The 24,201-nt window shown below is 42.5% G+C and overlaps 1 protein-coding gene across 2 annotated transcripts in view; it reads right to left on the reverse strand.

Moving 5' to 3' along the window:
* PRKG2 (protein kinase cGMP-dependent 2) overlaps positions 1-24,201 on the reverse strand; it is a 94,870-nt gene that overhangs the window by 40,240 nt on the left and 30,429 nt on the right. For both annotated transcript variants that reach the window (XM_088452114.1, XM_088452113.1), the window contains exon 6: positions 7,420-7,497. In XM_088452114.1, the coding sequence (XP_088308240.1) occupies positions 7,420-7,497 (78 nt within the window). The remainder of the gene's footprint in view (positions 1-7,419; positions 7,498-24,201) is intronic.

Consider the following 24,201-nt stretch of genomic DNA (forward strand, 5'->3'; position numbering starts at 1 on the left):
GGTCCATCAGACATCATGAACATATTTGAGTTTGATAGCAGTAGAAACTATGCCAAGTACAAGTAATAATTATTAATATGTACAGCAGTAGTTTAATGTCTACTAATAAGCCAGCAGTAGAGGTAATGCTAAGTGATAAGAAACATGTATAGTAGTGCCCAATAATTTCAGTAATAGCAACAATATCTAGTAATATGTCAGCAGCAATTATTAAGTAAAAAGCCAATCACGATAATGCACAAAAAATATGTCAGCAGTACTAATGCCCAGTATTATGCCAACAGTATTTTCATACCCATTAATATAGATAGATAGATAGATAGATAGATATTTCTGCCACTGGGTAGTTTACTATTACATGAGGAATACTCTAAAGCTGGCCACACACTAGACCAACTTTCATCCAACCATCCAACTAGTTGATTGGTTGGAATGAAAATCTGGTAAGGAATGGGAGTAACTGATGATCAGCAATTTGCTCCTAAATGCCAGAAAACAGATGAAAATGGTCGTTCAGACAAGTTTGTTAAATGTTTGATCTAAGCAATTTGTTCAAACAACAGTTTTTGTCCATTTTCCGGCATTTGGGAGCAAATTGCTGAATTTCATTTGCTTTCATACCTTACCAGATTTTCATTCCAACCAATCAACTAGTTGGCTGGTTGGATGTAAGTTGGTCTGGTGTGTGGCCAGCTTAAGACCCCATGTGGCCTGCAGGTCACCAGTTGGGCCCCACTATCTTACAGTGTCCTAATGTTTAAATCATGAATGTCTTGAGAAGGTGCACTCACCATATTTAAAATAGATAAATGAGACACATTTTATTTGTGTTAAAACATCTTACATCAACATTTTACTCCGTAACTTGAACTTTATCAAGATATGTTTCTTGAAGCTCTGAGTTAAGGATTGAAATGTCAGTGAAAGCTAAGCATTATCTTTATCAACTTTTAGTCTAGTGGGTGCACCCCATTTTTTTTTCTAATTTGCATTGGAATATTTTTGATTAATTTGGATTGTCCCACATGGATTGTGTATTGCTATATTAAGACATAAGAAAATTTATAAATTATAATCTTACAGTACTTGTAAAATTTAGCTCTTGCAGGTGATAATGTGATGACATCTGCATTAATATTGGAGAGAATTCAGAATTTTGATTCTATTGGCCAAGTTTGGGAATAATAATAATTAATGTTGGGGCAGGTTGTGGAAAATAGATCTGTTTATTAAATGTGAATAATATTTCATGTTGGGTTTGGTTTTGGGGGATATTAGTCTATTTATTACATGTGAATGCTATTCATTTAATGTCAGTGCATGTGAAGCATGTAAATAAGTCTATTCATGTTGGGGCCTGTTTGAGGTATATAGATTTATTAAATGTGAATGCAATTAATTTATTGCATTGGCTCATTCGGTGGATAAGTTTTTTGTTATTAAATGTGAATACTATGCAAAGAAAAAAAGAAAATGCGGGTGTACACTCTAAGCACTAATAAAACTGATAGTCAAAATAATTTTGATCAACTTTACAATTAACATGGAATATATGTGATGTTCTTAGCATATGTCTGGCCAAGTGTGAATGCTATTAATATAATGTCTAATTATCCGTTGTGGATGTTTACAATCCCTAGGGAGCTTTAGGGGTATATTTACAAAGGTTCGATTTTATTTTCGTTTTGATGTGCGATTTAGCTCACTTCAAACCGAATCAAATCGAAAGTTCAAATCCCTCTTCAAAACCCTCATTTACTAACATTTGATTATATAAGCATTTTCTAAATCGAGTATATGCATGCATGTATCTCACTGTACCAAGTTTAGAAACAGTTAAATTTAGAAAAAAAATTACGTGGAGTCCCTCCTAAAAAAGAACCAGCCCTGGACTTTTCATAGCCAGTCCTGGTTGTCTAAGTATAGGGGAAAAATTGGGTAGGGTTCCACTGTACTTAGCTTAACCAGAACTGGGCTCTGATCCAGTCGTGGTTCTGGAATTACAGGGGATAAAATTGCGTAGGGTCCCCCCGTAATCTCCAGAACTAGCACCGGACCCTTTCTAGCGGGGGCTGATGCCACAGCCAGGGGAGCCCTATGGCTGTGGGCTAGATTCTCATTGATACCAACGAATGAAAACCGCAGCCCTTAGCACTAGTTCCTTGCCGATTATGGCCCGTATTCAAGCTATGTTACTGGTTCATTTTGTGCACTCGTGAAGTGGGTGGCTCAATCTCATGATTCAAGATATTTGCGTCACTGTGGCCCCACCCCTTGCTTTACCAAGGTGAGACTCACAGCTTTTGTATAGTGGGGCTTGGGCCACAATGATGCAATTATAGCACTATGCCCCCATACGCCAATCTGGCTGTCCCCACCCCTAAGCCCTCCCGGAGACCCCTGCCGAGAATCCGGCAAGTATGGAGCAACATAATGTAGTTCTCCACTAGTACCTTAGAGTGGTAAATTCAGGTCAGTGCTTGTCTACAGTATACTAGCATCTGTCTTCTGCAAAAATGCACCTTAGAATTTAAATTCAATCCTGGAGAAAACCAAGTACCAGTGAATATATAGCATTCTATGGGAACAGGAGTTGCTATAGACACATTCTCGTCAAGAGAGATCTGCAGTGAGAGTCAGATGGTTTGTCCCACCTAACATTCTCTGCATATGAAGGGAAAGCTAATAGTAGTCCATGCAGCATTGCCTATGTATTTGAAGGTGATAGGAAGAGGTTGGAGAGAGGCCTAGCACTGGCTAAATTGGCTATAATGATAGCCCCTCCCCTTGCATGCTCATTATTGACTCTTGTGGTGTGGCATTGAAACCCACTGTCAGAAATCATGACTTTGCCCCTGCACACATAGGATTTAAGTATTCAATATTGCAGTTAATTCTTCAATTATGAGTGATCAGGAAATATATAGTAGTGCTGAACCATGTCCAATGTAAATTACTTCACAAAGCATAATATTATTATACCTGAGTACTTGCATTACATTGGATAATAGAATTCAATTTTCACATGTGTTTTGACAAATTTTGTTACAATCAGCTTTTTTGCTGTATTTTGCCAAGGAATATAAAATACGGAAAACTCGCTAAAAAAACATTATCACCCTGAAATGAACAGCTATGGGTGGTTTTATTATTAAACCAAATTTCACACCATAAATGCTCACATTTCCTTTTACTTAAATTCATATAAAATGTATATAATTTATATTTTGAAAGTAATGTTATTTTAATGATTTAAGTTATTGCTCATGTAAGGGTCATGATTTTAACAAAACTCATTTTGGGGGCTAATGCAGACTGTATGTATATACTGAATGCTGTATATCTATCTATCTATCTATCTATCTATCTATATATATATAGATAGATAGATAGATAGATATACAGCATTCAGTATATACAGTATATATAGTTGCACATAATGAAGATCTGCATTGTCCACAGAAATGTTAATATGCCTGTCACTGTCTAAATACATTACAAGCATATTTTTTGTCGTTTACGCTAATAGCATTAGATACTGAATGGAAAACCGCACTGTATAAATTGAAGTTATACAAACTTTGGGCCTGATTCAGAGCCACTCGTAAGCGGCAGCTCGTTCGCTCCGAGCGATGTTTGCCCAACTGGGCATGCGTACGGATCATTATACGCATGCGCGAACCAGTCAGTGCGGTCGAAATTCATGTGCTCGCAAAATAGCGAATGCCTGATAATTTGAGTGACAGAATGAGGCGTATGTGGGTGGTAACAGGGGAAGGTGCTTGAAAACGGGGAGTGGAGATCCGATCGCAGGCGTGCTTAAAGGTCAAAACGGGCGTTTTAAGGGAGTGCATAATTAATCCAGCAGCGTCATTGACAACGTCACTTGGTTGTTTTATAGTCAGAACTGCTCGCAAAATAGTGGTTGAAAAAACCAACCACAAGAATAGCGAGCAGTTCATACGCTGGTCGATGTACTCGATTAATCTAATAAATAGCGGACATGACGTATGGTGCGAGCGGCCAGGGGGCGTATTTTTCAAATTTACGTTCGCATGTTTTGCTCGCTCGTTCAGACTTAGAGGCGTGAACAGACCGCAAAGTGCGAACGGTTCATTTGAATAGCCACCCCTTGTTTTTGAACGAACGACCGCAGATAGCGAGCGGATCTGAATGAGGGCCTTTGTTCTCATTCACAACAGGTATGTTAGAAGTACACTGAAGTGCCAAAAGTCATGGTATAGATGCCTAGTATTGTATAGGACCCCCTCTAGAGCAAGGGAAGTGCAGCAAATTGACGTGGAATCAATTCCACAAGTGGATGGAAGACCTCTGGAGAGATGTTGACCCATGCCATTTGGATATCTTCCCACAGCTCCCTGATATTTGTAGGTGCAGTATCTTGGGTGCGAATGGACCTCTCCACCAAGTCCAATAAATGTTTGATTGGGTTCATGTTGGGTGAACCTGGTGGCAACACCATTCGTCGGAACTCTCCAGAATGCTCCTCAAACTAATTCTGGACAACTTGGGACTAATGACATGCATTTTCCTGTTGGAATATTCCATTCCATATTAAATGGTCATCAAGCAATACAATGCAGAGGTTGCCAGTCAAGTGACATGTCCAGGCGGACTAGCGGACCCAACCCATGCCACATGAACACACCCCACACCATTATAGAACCACCGCCAGCCTACACGATGCTTTGTTGACAACTATGGTCCATGGTCTCATGGGGTCTGTGCCACACCCGAACCCTACCAGCAGCCTGAAACAACTGGAACCATTGCTCATTGAACTATGCTACATGCTGCCAATCCTCCAGGGTCAAATCAGCAAAGTCACAAGCCCAGGTGAGGCGCTGTGTCCGGTGTCATAGTGTTAACAGGGGCACTCTGGTGGGTCTTCGGCTCCCGTATCGCATGGAAACTAAAGAATGCTGCACTGACCTTCTGGATATGCATCTGGTACCTCCTACATTGAATGTGGATGTGATTTGAGCCAGTGTCGCTTGTATGTTAACACGGACAATTCTGGCCAAGAACTGCTGGTCACAATTATTAAGCACCTGTGATCAGCCACTGCGCTGTTCACGATGGGGGTAATGCCTTCCATGAGATATTGCCAGTACACACATGGCACCATAGATCGAGGAATGCTGAATGTCCACACAACTTTGGAAATTGAATGTTCCATCCATTGGGCACCCACTGTCATGCCCCATGCCAACTCCGATAATTCACATCGCCTTGCCATGAGCAGCCTAGCCTGTGTTCAAACTAACTCACGAGATGTCAGATTACAACTGATGCAGATAATACACAATAAATAAAAAATCTGCTCTTCAACCATTGGTGCAGCTAAATATTACCAAGGTGGTGGCCTACACCAATTAAAGAGATCAGAAACATAAAAAGTATAATATAGTGCCACCTTCAGGGCAGGGATCAGTTTATCAGCACATGTATGTATTTTTCCAATAGTTTTTATATTGTCCAAAATTACACAAAGTAGTTGAAGTAAAGTTCCATCCACATTCACATTTAACACAATCTGGCCTCCTTAACCTCCCAATGGACAAGTGTCATCCCATATACAGCCATGGCCAAAAGTTTTGAGAGTGACACAAGTATTGGTTTTCACAAAGTTTGCTGCTTCAGTGTTTTTAGGCCTTTTTGTCAGATGTTACTATGGTATACTGAAGTAAAATTACAAGGATTTCATAAGTGTCAAAGGCTTTTATTGACAATTACATTAAGTTTATGCAAAGAGTCAATATTTGCAGTGTTGACCTTCTTTTTCAAGACCTCTGCAATTCGCCCTGGCATGCTGTCAATCAGCTTCTGGGCCACATACTCACTATTTGACCACAAGTTCTCTGGGGAGTTTCCTGACCATGTGCTCAAAATTTCAATGTTTTGTTCCCCGAGCCACTTAGTTATCACTTTAGCCAGGGCGAATTGCAGAGGTCTTGAAAAAGAAGGGTCAACACTGCAAATATTGACTCTTTGCATAAACTTAATGTAATTGTCAATAAAAGCCTTTGACACTTCTGAAATGCTTGTAATTTTACTTCAGTATACCCTAGTAACATCTGACAAAAAGGTCTAAAAACACTGAAGCAGCAAACTTTGGGAAAACCAATACTTGTGTCATTCTGAAAACTTTTGACCATGGCTGTATACATAAGGGAGAGAAAAAAAAAGGATTCGCAATAGAGAAATACTGTATTTGCTGACTGGCCTAGGACCGGTTAGTACTATGACAAGGGGACTCCATGCTACCAATTTTACTGCTATAGTGCCACCAGTCATGGCTATTTCTGCAATTTAGGGGGGGAAATTTCATGGGGACATTAGAATGTCTACATGATTGAACATGTCGTCAGTCATCATGTCAACATTCTTAAAATGTCAACATGTTCACAATGTCAACAGTAGGGTTAGGCACCACTGGGTGGGTTAGGCTGCGGTAGGAGGTTAGGGTTAAGATACTGAGGGGTGGGTGAGAGGTTGATTTAGGAAGTAAGTGGTGGGTTAAGGGTATGGGTTAGGGATAAGGGTAATCCATGTAGATGTGATGATTGTCGACATGCTAAACATTTCAACTTTTCTACCATGTCAACATTCTCATGTCGACCTGATGAATGTCGAAATGAGAATAGTTAACCTAACATACCACACTAAGGCCCCAGATTTAATTAGATGGATTTCTTGCATTGAATTCTATTTGTAACAAGCACTAAAATTACATTGATAATATTTACTTAAATGACAAATAATAATTAACTATTAGATATAAATGCCAGCATCACATTTTCCACTACAAAATAAAATAATTTCAGTAATTAGAAACATATACACATATATATATATATATATATATATATATATATATATATACATATATATACTCAAAAGAATTACTGTTGGGGCGCTTCAGTCCTACCACACTTTATAAAACAAAATTTATTAATTTATTTGCTTTGCAAAAATGTATCTCTTTAGAGGCTTATAGGTTCTGGTTTACATCTTTTGAAAAGGCAGTATCCAAGGCGTTCCTGCTTGTTTTCAGTATTGGCCAATTAGTCCATTGAATACATTTGAGCCTTTTCAAAAGAAGTAAACCGGAACCTATATGCCTCTAAAGAGTCTAATTTTTGCAAAGCAAATATATTAATACATTTTGTTTTATAAAGTGTGGTAGGATTGAAGCGGCCCAACAGTAATTCTTTTGAGTATATTTTAGATGAGTCCTACTAACAGAGGACTTACTGAAGGGAGCAGCTAGTCTAATATAGACAGCGCAGGATAAGGTTTTTTTTTTGTGTGATATATATATATATATATATATATATATATGTAATAAGAAAAAGGTAAAACATATAATGTTTTTTTTATTCTTTTCTTTCTTACCTTCCCTTTTGTAATGATAAAGAACGTGCTGCCTTCCTCTCCTTCCCGGATAATGTAATCTCCTTTTTCATACCATTCCTAATAACAAATAATAATTGTCAATACAAACAGATACATTTTGAGCACTGTCTCACTAATATTTGTGGTCTGGAAATCACAAAAGTTAAAGGAGGGTTGGGTACGGGATGCCGGCGCTCGGGATCACTGCGGTCAGAATCCTGACAGGGTTAAAAGACACTTGTCGGTAGGTATCCTAACCCTCTCCCTACCCTAACCCTCCCTCCTTGATGCCTAAACCTAACCTCCCCCCAGTGCCTAAACCTAACTCTCCCCCCTTAGTGCCTAACCCTTCCCCTAGTGCCTAACCCTCCCCCTAACCTTGCTACTTACCTTCGGGATTCCAGTGGTCAGAATGCCGGCTCTGGGACTCTGACAGGTGTTGGGATTCTGAAGACGGCATTCTGAGGGCCGGAAGCCCCACGGTCGGGATATTTTACCGCAACCTGTTAAAGGAATTTCACACTACTGTGCTCTACATTTGCAGTTCAGTGCAACCTTGCTCAATTAATTTTTGTGGAAGGAGCACACTGATTTGTTTTTAACCTCATTATTACCAACTAGAGCCCATATTCAATTAGAGGCAAAAAGCCGCGATCGGCGAATAATTTAATTTGAGCTAATTTTATTATACGCGGTTTTCGCCCCTCCGTCCCCTAATGACTAATTAAGCCCCAATTTTATTTTTTTATCTTAATACCCCGAAAAAGGCATGTCATTTTTGGGGTGAAACTTTAAAAAGTGTTTGACAATGGGTTTTAAGTATTAGGCCGGGTATTTTGGGGTGCTGTATGGATGGGACAGGTGTTTTTAGGATTGCAGGGGTTTGCAGCAGATTTTTTCTAAAGCTTTTTAAAATGTACTTTATTAACTCCAAAATATACTAGTACCCACTTAAATGTTCCCCCAAATTAACTACAGCAATTATTTTTCACCAAAGAAATTCCTTTATATAATTTTTTCACACTAATGCAAAAGTTCATATAACAGCCATTTGACTCAATTTAGGAACCCAAAATACTTTTATTACAGCTATTAAAACACTTCTATAGTGATTACCAGGGTCACTGATGCTTTCTTTGGGGTACAGACTGATTTCTTAAAAAAAAGTTATTTTTGCTAGTTTTGCCATTCGCAGCATTTGCACGTCCGCATTTTTGCCTGTTTTGCAATTGAATAGGGCGAAAAGCGGGAGTGCGCAAAGTGAAAGTACGCGATAACTTCACCTCAAAACAGGTGAATAAGGCGAAAACATTGCGGTTATCGCCGATCTCGGCTTTTCGCCACTAATTGAGTATGGGCCTAGCTGGGATACCCGGCATTGCCGGGTTAAAGAGTGGACCTATAACCCCATTCCATTGATCCTGAAAACGACCCCACTGTTTGCTAACATGGTTTAAGCCCTGAAAAATACCTCTCCATTTTTATAGAGCATTTAGACACTGCTACCTCAACACTGAGGTATAAACAATGTTGTTTGTTTTTCCATTAGGAGCCAGAATAAAAAGGCTGTTGGAAGCCCCACTCTCGAACATGCCACATACAACTGCCCATGGGAAAAGCAAGGAATTTGCAGATCAATACCTGCTACCTTCATAAATTTACCTTGGGCCTTATTAATGGTCTTTGCAAAAGAGTGTTGGATTGGAAATTGCAATCTCTTGAATTCAACTGGCATGTCTGTTGGTATGAGTGGAATGCGCAGAATTAACACATCCTCTCCTGTACCACATCCTGTTATGATAGTGAATTCAATAACATGGGCTTTGAGAGTTTTTGTGTAAAGTCATGTACCATTGCAAAGCTTTGGAGAATCCAAGTTTTAAGCATCATGATTGGTGCACCAACCTTCAAAAATAATTTATGCTGAGGCATCACTGGTGGTTCCTGGCAGTTTAGAAATTCAGTTGGATAATGCACAGACCATGGCATATGAAAATGTGCTTGTAGGAAATTAGTAACTCTCAGTGCAGGTGCAATGTGGCAGTTGATCAACCGACTCACAGCTCTATTGTTTGAGCTCTGCCTCCCCCGCCCCCTGGTGCATATCAGCCTGTGTCTTCAGATCAGTGCAAGTTTAGGCAGTGGAAGACATCCTGAGCAAACTTGCTTAAACAAAAATTTCAAATCAGCGACACCTCTATGGCCCTGACGAACTTCAAACATGGTCAAAATACACCACCATGACAAATTTGGTGGAGTTAAGTATAAAACTTTGGCCGTGCATAAAGGACAAACAGACACATACACAGTTTCTCGCTTATTATAAAGACAAGCTGGTATACCTGACAATGCCTGGCTCGAAGACTGGACTCTGAAGTACACCTGCAGCCTTTATTTGTTTACATTGTCCTCACTTATAACCCCATTCCATTGATCCTGAAGAGGACCCCACTATTTCCTAACATGCATGCAAATAGTGGTGTATAATACCGTGAGTGCAAGGGGTGCGACTGCTATGGTGCCCGAGCTGCCAATGTGGCCGTCCACTCCCCCTGCGCCCAGTCATGCACACAAGATGGGCCGGTCCAGTCAGAGCAACCAAGGAGGGCTCAGGTGTCAGTGGTGTTGATTTGGTGCCGGCTCACCAGCTGATTACAGAAGGCGCAGTGGAAGGCAGATATGGAGAGACAGCACCGCCGGTTGCGAGGCAATCAGCAATGGTGGCTCCTGTTTGGCTTCCGGTCTGCGAGCTTCGATTGACTCACTGCGAGCACCAGATTCAAATTGTGCTGACACTGTCTGTCCATGTCTGCCGGAGCACCAGCTGTAATTAGGGTATGTGGTTAATATCCTGACTGCTTGGGATTCTGCCGGTCAGAATGCCGATGCCGAAGGTAAGTACTAGGGTTAGGGTTAGGCACAAGGGGGATGGTTAGGTTTAGGGTGTGGGGAGGGGGAGGTTAGGTTTAGGCACTAGGGGGGAGGTTAGGTTCAGGCACCAAGGAGGGAGGGTTAGGGTAGGGACAGGGGCAGGGTTAGGATATCAACAAAGTGTCGGTATTCTAACCTTGTCAGGATGCCGGCATCAGGATTCTGACCACTTGGATCCTGAACACTGGCATCCTATATGTATTCCGTAATTAGCTGGCGGCCCATCCCCAAATCCACAGCTACTGATGGCACACAGGGGGAGGCGTAACATGAATGGGCTCTGTGTGGGGGCAAATATGTGTGTTTTGTTACCTCTGGGGGGCCTTTTTAGATCTTCCTATGTGGCCCCAAAAGTTCTAGTTGTGCCATTGCATGCAAACACAGAGGGCTGACTAATATATATGGTCATTTTAAAAAGGACTAACTCTGGATTTAATATGAACTTGCTTGAGTCATAAAGTTTGATATTGCTCAGACTGTGAGATTAAAAGCATACTTTTTTAGCTGTCACACAGGTTTTTGCAAGACTGACAATTTCCACTTGAGCCAGCCCCAGAATTTATGTAATTTTTGAGGGTCCCCTTTTTTAAGGATTGTGTGACAATGTGTGGCCCCAACAAAGTTCAGATCTAGGCAAAAAAATAATCCTGGTCAAACTACACCACCCTGCCAAATTTGGTGGAGCTAGGTCCAAAACTCTGGCTGTGTATAAAGGACAAACAGACAGAAACACTTTCTCAATTATTATATAGATATTTGCTATATAGAACTACCTGTGGTCCAGCTGTATTTTTGGTATTAGCCCAGATCTGATTAAGAAAGCATGATAGCTTATTATTATTATTAGTAGTAGTAGTAGTAGTAGTAGTAGTAGTAGTTGTAGTTTTTGTAGTATCTTTTATATTTATGGCACCACCAGGTGTCCAAAGCAAAATACAGGGAGAAATCAATATAAAAAAGTACAAACAGACAGTACAAGGGAAAAAAAATCTGTGAAATATTTAGACAATTAGTACGTGGCAGTAAAAATGAGTTACACTGAATGAACCACGGCCCTGGGAACTGCAGACAGTGAGTTGGAAAGCACTGGAGACAAGGGGGTATATTTACTAAATGTCAGTTTTGGGTTTTCCAACGGGTTTCTGACTAAAATGCAGTTTCCTGTCGGGTTGTGCTTTAGAAAATCCAGGGACTGCAAAACTGTCGGAAAACCCAAAGCTGATACTTAGTAAATATACCCCTTTTCAATCAGATGGATGTATACACTTATAATGAAGGCAATTATTATAAATTGCAAAAGAAGTCAAGAACTGTTAATTCTCTTATTAGTGGAAACATTATTGTTTAATTGAATTAGAGCAATATTATTTATTAATTATATTAAAGGGACAATTTTAATTAATTATTAATTGGTGTTTTTAATTATGGAGCAAGCATTACATATTTTGTGATGTGTGTTCCATTTACTGTATATAGCCATAAAATAATAAATGCTTTCCCCATCATTAAAATACATGTTTTAAACACAACAAATAATTACTTAATTTTGTCCCTGTAATTTAAAGAATGCATATGTACAGAAGTGTCTTTTTAAAGCTATTCATCAATTACCATATCCATATATTTGTAGCGCCATTTGCTCATAGTTGGTTGATCATTTTGAAAATTATTATTATCCTCTGTTTATATGGTGCCACAAGTGTTCTACAGCACCTTACAATGTACATAAACAAATAAGTGAACAAGCAAAAAATTATTTACAGTGTAATACAATGCAGGACAAGGACAAGGTTTATATACGTTGCTGCATTAGTGTTCATAACACTCAAATAAGGTGTAAGTACCAGGTGTTAGGACCCAAGTGAGGAGTAGATGACAGTAAAAGTAAGGAGAAGCACAAGAGCATAGAGGGCCCTGCTCGTGAGAGCTTACATTCTAAAGGGGCAGGGCAGACAAACAGGTGTAACACAGATAGGGTAGACAGGGAGGAAGGAGCAAGTAGCAGCAGGTTAGGATGAGAGTTGGAAGGCTTTGATGAAGTAGTAGATCTTGAGAGCGCGTTTGAAAATTTGTAGAGAGGTGGAGAGTCTGATAGGAAGAGGGAGAGCGTTCCAGAGGTAGTGTCACGCTGGGAGGCGGGTTTTTGAAAGCCGAGGTCTGAGGCTGCGGGAGGAGGCGAAGGCGAGGGGCCTGGACGTATGATCTCCGCATCCACAAGTCTTGGTCGTTGGCTAGACCTAGTCAATGGTGCGGAGTCTAACTCACAAGGAGGTGTTCGCCAGTGACCCCTCCAAGCGGATATGGGCTTGTGCGGCTCCCTGTAAGCAGGTCGCTGTCCTTTGACTTGATGACCAAGGCCTGCAGGGAAAAGAGAATCAAAAACACCCGTGGCCCAAGGGTAATGCCTGGAATAGGCACATGGGGAGTGGGATAGAACTCCTGGCTGGAGAAAGGCACTTGAGGTGCTGGCTAGAGAGGTGTGGAGATTTATTGGTAGGCTGAGGTAACAGCTGGATATCCCATGAAGTATATACCGGATTGCCGGCCGGAGATCATGCACTAGGGTGCAATGAGACGAAGGGTTAACCTGCACACAGGCTGTGATGGTGAAAGCACTGTGATGAGACGAAGGGTTAACCTGCACACAGGCTGTGATGGAAAAGGCTCTGCAATGAGATGAAGGGTTAACTTGCACACAGGCTGTGATGGTAAAAGCACTGCGGTGAGATGAAGGGTTAACTTGCACACAGGCAGTGATTGTAAAAGCACTGTGGTGAGATGGAGGTTAGCTTTCACACAGGCTGTTGATTAGTAAAGGCACTGTGGAGAGATGAAGGTTAGCTTTCACACAGGCAGTTGATAGTAAAGGCACTGTGATGAGATAGCTCAGAAGCTCTGGAAGAAAGGAAGCACGGGAACCTGGAACGAGACTCCTCTAGTTACACTAGCGGTGACAATGATTGTTCAGGCAACTACCTGGAGCACAGGAGCCGGATATATACCCCTGGAAGCCTGCTGATAGGCCCACAGCGTCAGCTGACCATCCGAGCCACTCAGGGAAGGAAGTACTGACATAGGAAAAGTGTCATGGCGGCGCCCATGATGGAAACTGCGATCCCCGCTCACCGGGTCGCCTGACACCACAGCTACAGGTTGAATGCTCAGCTCCTCCCACGTCGCCGTGCCAGCCGCCCGACTGCCCGGGAAGTCAGAGGAAGCCGGCGGGACGGTAAGGGACGGCCGATCCCCGGCTGAACTCTGACAGTACCCCACCCTTTCAGGGTGGACACCAGACACCCACCAGGCTTACCAGGAAATTTGATGTGGAAGGCTCGAATTAATTGAGGTGCATGAACATCTGTGGCTCTGATCCAGGCCCTCTCCTCAGGACCATAACCCTTCCAATCAATGAGATATTGGAGAATGTTGGATCTGAACCGAGAATCCAGAATCTTCCCAACTTCGAATTCTGTACCTTGAGTAGTTTATACTTGAGGTAATTTAGGAGAGGTGGTTTGGAACCGATTTAACACCAAAGGTCGCAATAGAGAAATATGAAAGGTATTAGATACCTTCAATTGAGGTGGGAGTTCCAATTTATACGCAACAGGGTTGATCACTCTGTGAATGCGGTACGGACCAATGAAGCATGGGGCCAGCTTCATACTTGGAACTTTCAGTCGGATGTTCCTAGTAGATACCCAGACTTTATCTCCAACTCTCAGCAGAGGAACCGCGACCCGTCGTCTGTCAGCGAATCTTTTATAATTCTTGGATGATTGTTTCAACGAGGCATGTATCGTCTTCCAAATGGCTGAAAAAGATTCTACAACGTCAGTAACTGCAGGGACCTCCACCGAAGGTAAATGTTGGGATGTTTACCAAACACAGTATAAAAAGGTGTGGAATTATAGGAAGTGTGGTACTTGAAGTTATGTGAAAACTCGGCCCAAGGTAGTAAGTCCACCCAATCATCCTGTGAAGAGGACACAAAAATTCTTATAAAGGTCTAAAGTTCCTGATTAACCCTCTCGGTTTGCCCATTAGTTTGTGGGTGGTAAGCTGATGAGAATTTTAATTTGGTTCCACAATCGCTGCATAAGGCCCTCCAAAACTTGGCTACGAATTGGACTCCTCGGTCAGAAACAATCTCTCTAGGAAGACCATGTAACCTAAAAATCTCTTTAACAAAAATTTTTGCCAAATGTCCTTTGGAGCGTGGAAGCTCAGAGATAAAATCCATGGATATATGGGTCCAAGGAATAGTAGGAACGGGTAACGGGCGTAGAAGACCTGCACTTTTTTTGCGAGAAACTTTATGCTGTCAGCATTTTACCCATGACAAAATAAATTTTTGAACATCTTTTCTCATCGAGGGCCACCAATAAGAACGCTGAAGAAACTTGTATGTTTTGAAAATACCAGAATGCCCAGCAAATAGAGAACTATGAGCCCAGGTTAACAACTTTTTCCGTAGTTCGGGAGTCACAAAATTTTTCCCCGGAGGCGGAGTCAATATTTGAGTTGAAGCGAAGACCATAGGGTTCAGGATTGGGCGAGATCTTAGATGATCTTCTTCCTGTGTGTCGAGTAGAAAAGACTGGGAGAGAGCATCTGCTTTTTTGTTCCAATTACCGGGGCGAAATTGAAGCTTAATGTTAAACCTTCAGAAGAACAAGGACCAGCGGGCCTGCCTGGCATTTAAGCGATGAGCCGTCTGAAGATAAATTAAGTTTTTATAGTCAGTAATAATGGTAACTGGAAACTTGGCCCCTTCCAGAAGATGACGCCACTCCATTAACGCCAGACGCATAGCCAGGAGTTCTTGATCTCCAATCGCATAGTTTTTCTCTGCAGAGGAAAATTTACGAGAGAAGTATCCACATGGATGATTCTTCCCATCACTGGAAATTTGGGATAATACCGCCCCTACACCCACCGAAGAGGCCTCCACTTCCACAAAAAATGGTTTATCCAGTTGGGGTTGGCAAAGGATAGGGGCAGTAGAGAATGCCTCTTTCAATCTCTGGAAGGCCTGTATGGCTGAGTCCGGCCACTTGGCTGGGTTAGCGCCCTTCCGTGTGAGACTAGTAATGGGAGACACCACAGTGGAAAAATTCGGTATGAATCGCCTATAATAGTTTGAAAATCCCAAAAAACGTGGGTAGCTTTTAAAGATTTTGGTAATGGCCATTCAGAGATCGCTTTCAGTTTCTCTGGATCCATCTGAATGGTTTCCCCAGAAATTATATGTCCTAGGAAAGGAACTGTGGTTTGTTCAAAGAGGCACTTGGACAACTTTCCATAAAGGTGGTGTTTTCGAAGGCGAGCTAGAACTTCTCGAACGTGTTGGCGGTGAGATTGGAGATCCTTAGAAAAGATTAGAATATCATCTAAATAGACGATGACAAAGCTGTAGAGAATGTCCCGAAAGATATAATTTACATAGCCATGAAATATAGCCGGTGCATTGCAGAGTCCAAAAGGCATCACTAGATATTCTAAATGACTATCTCTGGTATTGAAGGCGGTCTTCCACTCATCCCCAGCTTTGATTCGTATCAAATTGTATGCCCCATGAAGATTTAGTTTACAGAACACTTTAGCTCCACGGACCTTGTCGAAAAGCTCAGGAATTAAAGGTAAAGGATACCAATTTTTTACAGTAATTTGGTTGAGGCCACGGTAGTCTATACAGGGCCGGAGGCCTCCATCCTTCTTGCTTACAAAAAAGAACCCTGCCCCTGCAGGGAAGGTGGAAGGCCGTATGAACCCTTTGGCTAGATTTTCCTTAATGTAAGTTGCCATGGCGGCTGTTTCTGGAACTGACAAAGGATAGGTCCGGCCCCGAGGGGGAATCTTCCCCTGGAGAAGTTCTATTCCAGAATCCCACGACTGATGAGGAGGGAGTTGATCAGCAGCCTGCTCGCAGAAGACATCGGCAAAATCTAGATATGCTTGTGGTAGACTGGAGACAGAAGGATCTTTTGGCTTGTCGGTCGGGGGGAACTTTGCACCTGTACTGGGGTGCACAGAGTGGGTACATACAGGAAGTACTTGGGTTAGGCATCGATGGAAACAGTTTGGTCCCCATGATACAATTTGCATATTGGACCAATCAAAGGTAGGATTATGCTTCCTTAACCAAGGTAAACCCAGAACTAGCTCGTAAGCAGAGTTAGGAAGTATGAGGAATTCAATGGTCTCTTGGTGCAGGCAACCAACCCTGAGAGTCACGGGCTGGGATATCAAGGATATGGATTCACCTAGCACGGTTTTACCATCTACACCGGAGAGCAGTAGTTTGTCAGGTAAAGGTACCACTGAAATACCAAGGGACTGGATTAAAGATTTGGAAATAAAATTTCCCGCAACACCGGAATCTATAAGGGCTTTAACATCCCTTGTCCTGAACTGGTGGGAAAGAGATACAGGCAATAAACTGTCAGTTAATTGGGAGTGCTTAAAAATGACCCCTAATTGAATGCTCCCAACATCAACTAGGGTCTCGCATTTCCCGCCAGCAGGGGACAATTCTTTAACATGTGCTCAGGGGCAGCACAATAAAGACAATTTATTTTGAAAGCGCGATTGCGTTCGGCCGTGGTTAGCCTGGTTCTGTTGATTTGCATAGGTTCCTCACCCCTGGAGGTGGGGGAATAGGATTAACTTCCTGAGGCCGGACGATCTCGAGGGTGATCCCCATGACCTCTATTACCCCACCGCTCCCTATGGCGTAAATCAATCCTTATGCAGAGGGAAATAGTTTCAGAAAAAGACGTAGGTAAATCCCTGGATGCTAATTCGTCTTTCATCCTTTCGGACAACCCATGGAGGAAGGCTGCTTTGAGTGCTTCTTCGTTCCATCTAAGTTCCAATGCAAGGGTCTGAAACTGCACCACGTACTGTCCCACCGAGCGAGTACCTTGGCAGACACGGAGTAAGTCGGAAGAAGCAGAAACCGATCTGCCGGGCTCATCAAAAATCCGTTTGAAGGCTGTCACAAAGTCTTCGTATGTAGAAACTAACGGATCAGCCCGTTCCTAAAGAGGGGAAACCCAGTCCAATGCAGCCCCAGTCAGTAATGAAATTACATAGGCGACCTTGGACCGGGAGGTAGGGAAATTCTGGGGGAGGCACTCAAACTGGATTTCACATTGGTTTATGAAACCATGACAACGTTGTGGAGTACCGTCAAACCTTTTAGGGGTGGCCAAGTGGAGACGAGACTTCTGTGGCGTAGCCCCTTGAGGTAACCCTGGGGAACCAGCAGGAACGACAGGTGGCGAGGCCGTGGACATAGATGCCAGTGTATTTTGTATGGTCATTAACTGTCCGGACAATTCTTGCAGATACTGAGCCACATGTCGCTGTGCCGTCTCTTGGTTATCCATACGGCTTGTTAACTCTTGAAGAGTCCCAGTACCTTGAGCACCTGCGGTTTCCATTGGACCTGAACAAACTGTCATGCTGGGAGGCGGGTTTTTGAAAGCCGAGGTCTGAGGCTGTGGGAGGAGGCGAAGGCGAGGGGCCTGGACGTATGATCTCCGCATCCACAAGTCTTGGTCGTTGGCTAGACCTAGTCAATGGTGCGGAGTCTAACTCACAAGGAGGTGTTCGCCAGTGACCCCTCCAAGCGGATATGGGCTTGTGCGGCTCCCTGTAAGCAGGTCGCGGTCCTTTTACTTGGTGACCAAGGCCTGCAGGGAAAAGAGAATCAAAACACCCGTGGCCCATGGGTAATGCCTGGAATAGGCACATGGGGAGTGGGATAGAACTCCTGGCTGGAGAAAGGCACTTGAGGTGCTGGCTAGAGAGGTGTGGAGATTTATTGGTAGGCTGAGGTAACAGCTGGATATCCCATGAAGTATATACCGGATTGCGAAAGCACTGTGAAGAGATGAAGGGTTAACTTGCAAACAGGCTGTGATGGTAAAAGCTCTGTGATGAGACGAAGGGTTAACCTGCACACAGGCTGTGATGGTGAAAGCACTGCGATGAGATGAAGGGTTAACTTGCACACAGGCTGTGCTGGAAAAGGCTCTGCGATGAGATGAAGGGTTAACTTGCACAAAGGCTGTGATGGTAAAAGCACTGCGGTGAGATGAAGGGTTAACTTGCACACAGGCAGTGATGATAAAAGCACTGTGGTGAGATGGAGGGTTAACTTGCACACAGGCTGTTGATTAGTAAAGGCACTGTGGTGAGACGGAGGTTAAACTTGCACACAGGCTGTTGATTAGTAAAGGCACTGTGGGGAGATGGAGGTTAGCTTTCACACAGGCTGTTGATTAGTAAAGGCACTGTGGTGAGATGGAGGTTAGCTTTCACACAGGCTGTTGATTAGTAAAGGCACTGTGATGAGATAGCTCAGAAGCTCTGGAAGAAACACACTGGAAGCACGGTAACCTGGAATGAGACTCCTCTAGTTACACTAGCGGCGACAATGATTGTTCAGGCAACTACCTGGAGCACAGGAGCCGGATATATACCCCTGGAAGCCTGCTGATAGGCCCACAGCGTCAGCTGACCAGCCGGGCCACTCAGGGAAGGAAGTACTGACATAGGGAAAGTGTCATGGCGGCGCCGATGATGGAAACTGTGATCCCCGCTCACCGGGTCGCCTGACACCACAGCTACAGGGTGAATGCTCAGCTCCTCCCACGTCGCCGTGCCAGCCACCCGACTGCCCGGGAAGTCAGAGGAAGCCGGCGGAACGGTAAGGGACGGCCGATCCCCGGCTGAACTCTGACAGGTAGGGAGCAGCACTGGCATATCTTGGAGGCGGGAGTGGGAGGAAGTTATCAGTTGGTAGTAGAGGCTACATGCATTTGTTGAGTGAAGAAGGCAGACGGGAGTGTGAAGGGAGATGAGGTCAGAGATGTAAATGGGAGAGGAATGGGTGAAGGCTTTGTAAGTGAGTGTAAGAACCTTGAATTGGGTTCTGAAGGAGAAAGGGAGCCAGTGGAGGGCTTGTAGGGGGAGGCAGATGTAGAGTGTTTGGAGAGGAAGAGCAGCATTGAGAACAGATTGGATTTGAGAGAGGTGGGAGTCAGGTAGGCTAGATAGGAAGAGATTACAGTAGTCCAATCTGGAGATGACCAGTGAGTGGATAAGGATTTTAGAAGTATCTTTAGTGAGAAAGGGTCTGATCTTGGAAATATTTTTTAGATGGAAACAGCAGGACTGCGAGAGATGCTGAATGTGTGGTTTGAAGAAGAGGGAAGAGTCCAGGATAACTCCAAGACATCACACTTTTGGGGCTAGAGGAGATAGTTGTACCATCAAATGAATATAAAATTGTGGGAAGTGAGGTTATGCGGGAGAGTGGAAAGATGATCAGCTCAGTCTTAGACAAATTAAGTTTAAGAAAGTGCTAGGACATCCAGCAAGAGATAGCAGAGAGACAGTTGGACATATGAGTGAGGAGAGACAGGCAGAGGTCGGGTGAGGAAAGGTAGATTATATCATCAGCATAGAGATGATATTGGAGGTCAAAGGAGCTGATGAGTTCACCTAGAGAGGATGTTTAGAGGGAGAATATGAAAGGTCAAAGAACAGAATCTTGGGGAACACCTACTGTAAGTGAAAGTGGGGGACTTACTTGAAACGAAGAATAAGCTGTGTTTATTTACGCCAGTATAGGAGAAATCTGGGTATTAGAACTCCCCATCTCTTAATTTCCTAAAGCTTTCTGTAGTATAGAGTGGTATTGTCAGGTGATCATCAGAAAATAACAACAACTAAGGGGGCACACTGTATGAAATAAGGGACTCCCCTCTTTTAAATGAGTATGTCACTGAATTTCTTGAAGCTAAGATGGGGGAGATATTCCCCCCACCCTGGACCTCATAAAGATATTTGTAGTGCAGGTAAGTTATCTGGTAATCACACATGATCACCATGAAATAACTGGTTAGAGGTCACATCACTTGATATGATCCTTACTAAGGAGCACAATGTTTGAATTAAAGTACTACCCACTTTCAAACAAGTGGCCCCCCCAAGTGTGTAGGTACCTCATACATTCTGTGCTCTCCACCCATTGCTAGTATTTCTGCAATTCAGATTGATATTGTCTGCTGATCATCAAACAATAACCACAAGGTGCCACATAATTTGAAATAGGAATTCCGATTTTTTCAATTAAGGGTACAGTACCACCAAGATTATTGAAGCAAGGTTGGGGTTCTCTGGTGATCTCATATTAATACCAAAGAAGAACTTCTCACGGGTCATATCATTTGAAAGATGTGATTCCCCTGTTTCAAAAAAACTACTCCATAGCCTATAGGTGCCAAAAAGGGAGATATAAACCACTTTTAATGCTCTCTCCTAGTTTTCTGGCTTTTGATCATTTCTGTAGCTTATTGCCTAATGAGGACAATGCATAATTACTTAATCTTACCTGTAGCATGATAATGTCATAAAGCCCCACCTTTTCACAAATCCTAAGGAGGGATTGTTAGGTAAATCCCCTTCCACAAATCTAACTGGTCCTTAGAGAAGAATTTAAAGGGCTGCTTTGCACCTTTTCTCTATTGCAAGTTGTACAGAAACAATATATACATAAGGGGCAATTTAATTCAGAACAATGTTGGAGCGCGATGGGTAGCTGCGTCCATTGCCGATACAGTAGCCCAACATTGCTTCCATTACTGTGCACCCCATAAGGAGGTGTGAGGGAAAACAAGCAGTGATGAGGCCATGATGTACTCCAACTTGAATTGCGACTTAAAGTGTGTTGAATCTCCTATTATCCCACACTTTGAACTTTTTGCCTTTACATAAACTTTACTCTCATCTGATGAATGTACATGTGATCTCTTTAATTATCTTTGTTTTTTTGCATTTTCTACCAGAGACATTCTCATAGACTGCACTGTTTGTTTGATATCGGTTGGGAGTTTTTATTACCACATTCCATTTATAGCAAAATTACTGTAGTTTTACCTCTGTATGTGTATTGTTTTAGCATAATTATTCTATGCTGTTGTCCATTTTACTGTAAATTGTTTTCTTTTATTCTATTTTGACTATTATGTTACATTGTCAAACTTTTATTGCAAGTGTTTCCATTTGATACACTTAAGCTTCTCAGGTTATGCTCACAATAGAATATTCACAATACTGACAAAACAATATGTATAACAATAGGAAAACCAATAAGGTTGTCTTATGTAGCAACAAATAGTAGAAAAAAAAATGTAAACATTTCCATAATATAAAACAAAGTATTTTTTCTGTTTTATAATACAATTATACAGTTATAATAAAGTGACTATATTTATCTTTTAAAGCATGTATTACACTAATACGGTGCAAAAGGACCATTATTCATATAAGTTGACAAATAGAGGCACTGTTCCACTGCAATCTGTTAATTTTCTTCTATGCAGAATTATATTGAATCACAGCACTTAGGAGCTCATTCAGACCTGATCGCAAGATGCGGCCGCTCGCTAGCAAAAAGGTCGACGAATATTTAAATGAAGCTCTTGCTCTGCATCGCATAAGGATGCCCTCTCTTAGCGACCTACGTCCAAGTGCGCTCGCAAATGTATGAAGACGCCCCCTTGCCACTCACAACACACGTCATCTCTGAGAACTGTAGGTAACATCGAGAGCCATCGGAGCTGCTCGCAGCCCTTGAGGTAGCCTTGCAAGCATTGCGATCAGTGCGGGCTGAAAAACATGCAGGTGACGTGTACAGTGACGCTACTTTGCTAATTATGCACGGCCTTTAAACAGCGTTTTGGTGGCCTGTCCCCCCATGTCCGCAACACCACTCCCCCATTTACAAGCACCTTCCCCTGTTACCACCCACAAACGGCACTATCTGTCACGCAAAGTAGCGACCTGATAGTGGCTTAAGAGCAACCAAAATCAGATTGCAAAGACTGGCCTGCACATGCACACTGCGAATTATACGCATGCGCAGACGGGCGAAAATCGCTCAGAGCGAGCGCGCGCAACTTAGCGACCGGGTCTGAATCAGGTCCTTAGTACATAACCTGGAATATGTCTTACTTTTTCTAGTCTGTGATACAGGAAACTGTAATTTGTCAGATATCCTAATTAATATATATGGTTGATTCCCTCTAAATTTCATACATTTCTCAGTAAAACCTATGGATCAATATGAATGCATGCTGTGTGTGTGTGTTCTATAACTACAATACATTACTGTACACTTTGCTTGCTAATAGAATTCAAAAACAGTGACCTGATTTATATAAAATCTTATTTGAAAATAAGAAACTAAGGCCCTCATTCAGAGCCGTACGCTCTGAGCAGAGCGCACGCTCTGAATGAGGGCCGCCCTCCATAATTATGGAGCGTCCTCCTGGACGCTCGTATAGCTGTGGGTCACCACCCACAGCCTATACGAGCGTGCAGTTTGATGGCCGCGATGGTCTTGACCATCGCGACCATCGCCACTGCGAGCCGGAGCCTGCAGTTGAGTTTTCAACCGCAAGGCCCGGAGTGATTTTGGCTCTATCAGAGCCAAAATCACTCCCACTGACATCACTAGTGATGTCAGTGGGCCGGCTTCTGACGGTAGGCGTTCCCTTGGGAACGCCCCCGTCAGGGAGGCACGCCCACGGCACGCCCACCAAAGGGGGCGTGCTGTCAATCAACATCGACAGCACGCCCCCTTTGATCCCTTTGATCAGACACAATGAGCGAAGGAAAGTCCTTCGCTCGTCGCGTCTGGCGCATGCGCACGACGGAGCTCCCGCCGTCGTGCGCATGCGCAGTGCACAACATCGACCCACTTGCGAGCGGACAGCCGCTTGCGAGTGGGTCTGAATCGGGCCCTAAATTTTTTGTTTTTATTTAGGACAATTCCCAGCAACATTTCAAACTTAACTTTATTTAAGGGTTTCTAAAGAAATAATCCAACCTAGCAGTAACAAACAGGATATGTGGTATCATCCCAACCTAGCAATAACATACGGGATATGTTGTATCATCCCAACCTAGCAATAACATACAGGATATGTGGTATCATCCCAACCTAGCAATAACATACGGGATATGTTGTATCATCCCAACCTAGCAATAACATACAGGATATGTGGTATCATCCCAACCTAGCAATAACATACAGGATATGTTGTATCATCCCAAACTAGCAATCACATACAGCATATGTTGTATCATCAAAAACTACCAATAACATACAGGATATGTTGTATCATCAAAAACTACCAATAACATACAGGATATGTTGTATCATCCCAACCTAGCAATAACATACAGGATATGTTGTATCATCTCAAACTTCATTAATTATATCAGTAGGATGAAAGTAAATAGGAAAAAAAATTAAGATCAAATTATTCAATAGTAATTATTGTTGTATTTTTAATGTTCGACATGTATCATTTACGGATGCAAAGGAAAAAATAAATAATAACAATAAAATCTAAATTGAAATGTAAGATAGATTACCAGCATAATAGCCACATGCTTTAAGGTCCAATATATAGATATACTATTTTAAATCAAAACTCGAGGATAAATAAATAACCTAAACAAGCTTGAATCTTCTATTTTAAATATTGAAATGTGAAGAGGTAGCAGGCAAAGTGCACTACCATTAATACTCATACCTCTAGATTTAATATCTGGGATCAGAATGGAATTCTCTTGTGGTTATTACGTCTGCTCTCCAAATACTCTATTAGAAACACATTTTCCTCTTTTAAAGAAAAATGACTGTGCTCTTCGGTGAAATTACGCTGAATTATTAATTCGTAACATCTGTGTCAGTGTTACATTACATGGCCAACCCTCTAGAGGGAGCAGATCCAAGAAGACCTGTTCAGAATGATTTCATCATCA

The sequence above is a fragment of the Taudactylus pleione genome, unplaced genomic scaffold, assembly GCF_031769625.1.
Source record: "Taudactylus pleione unplaced genomic scaffold, aTauple2 ptg000033l, whole genome shotgun sequence".
NCBI classification, from domain to species: Eukaryota; Metazoa; Chordata; class Amphibia; order Anura; family Myobatrachidae; genus Taudactylus; species Taudactylus pleione.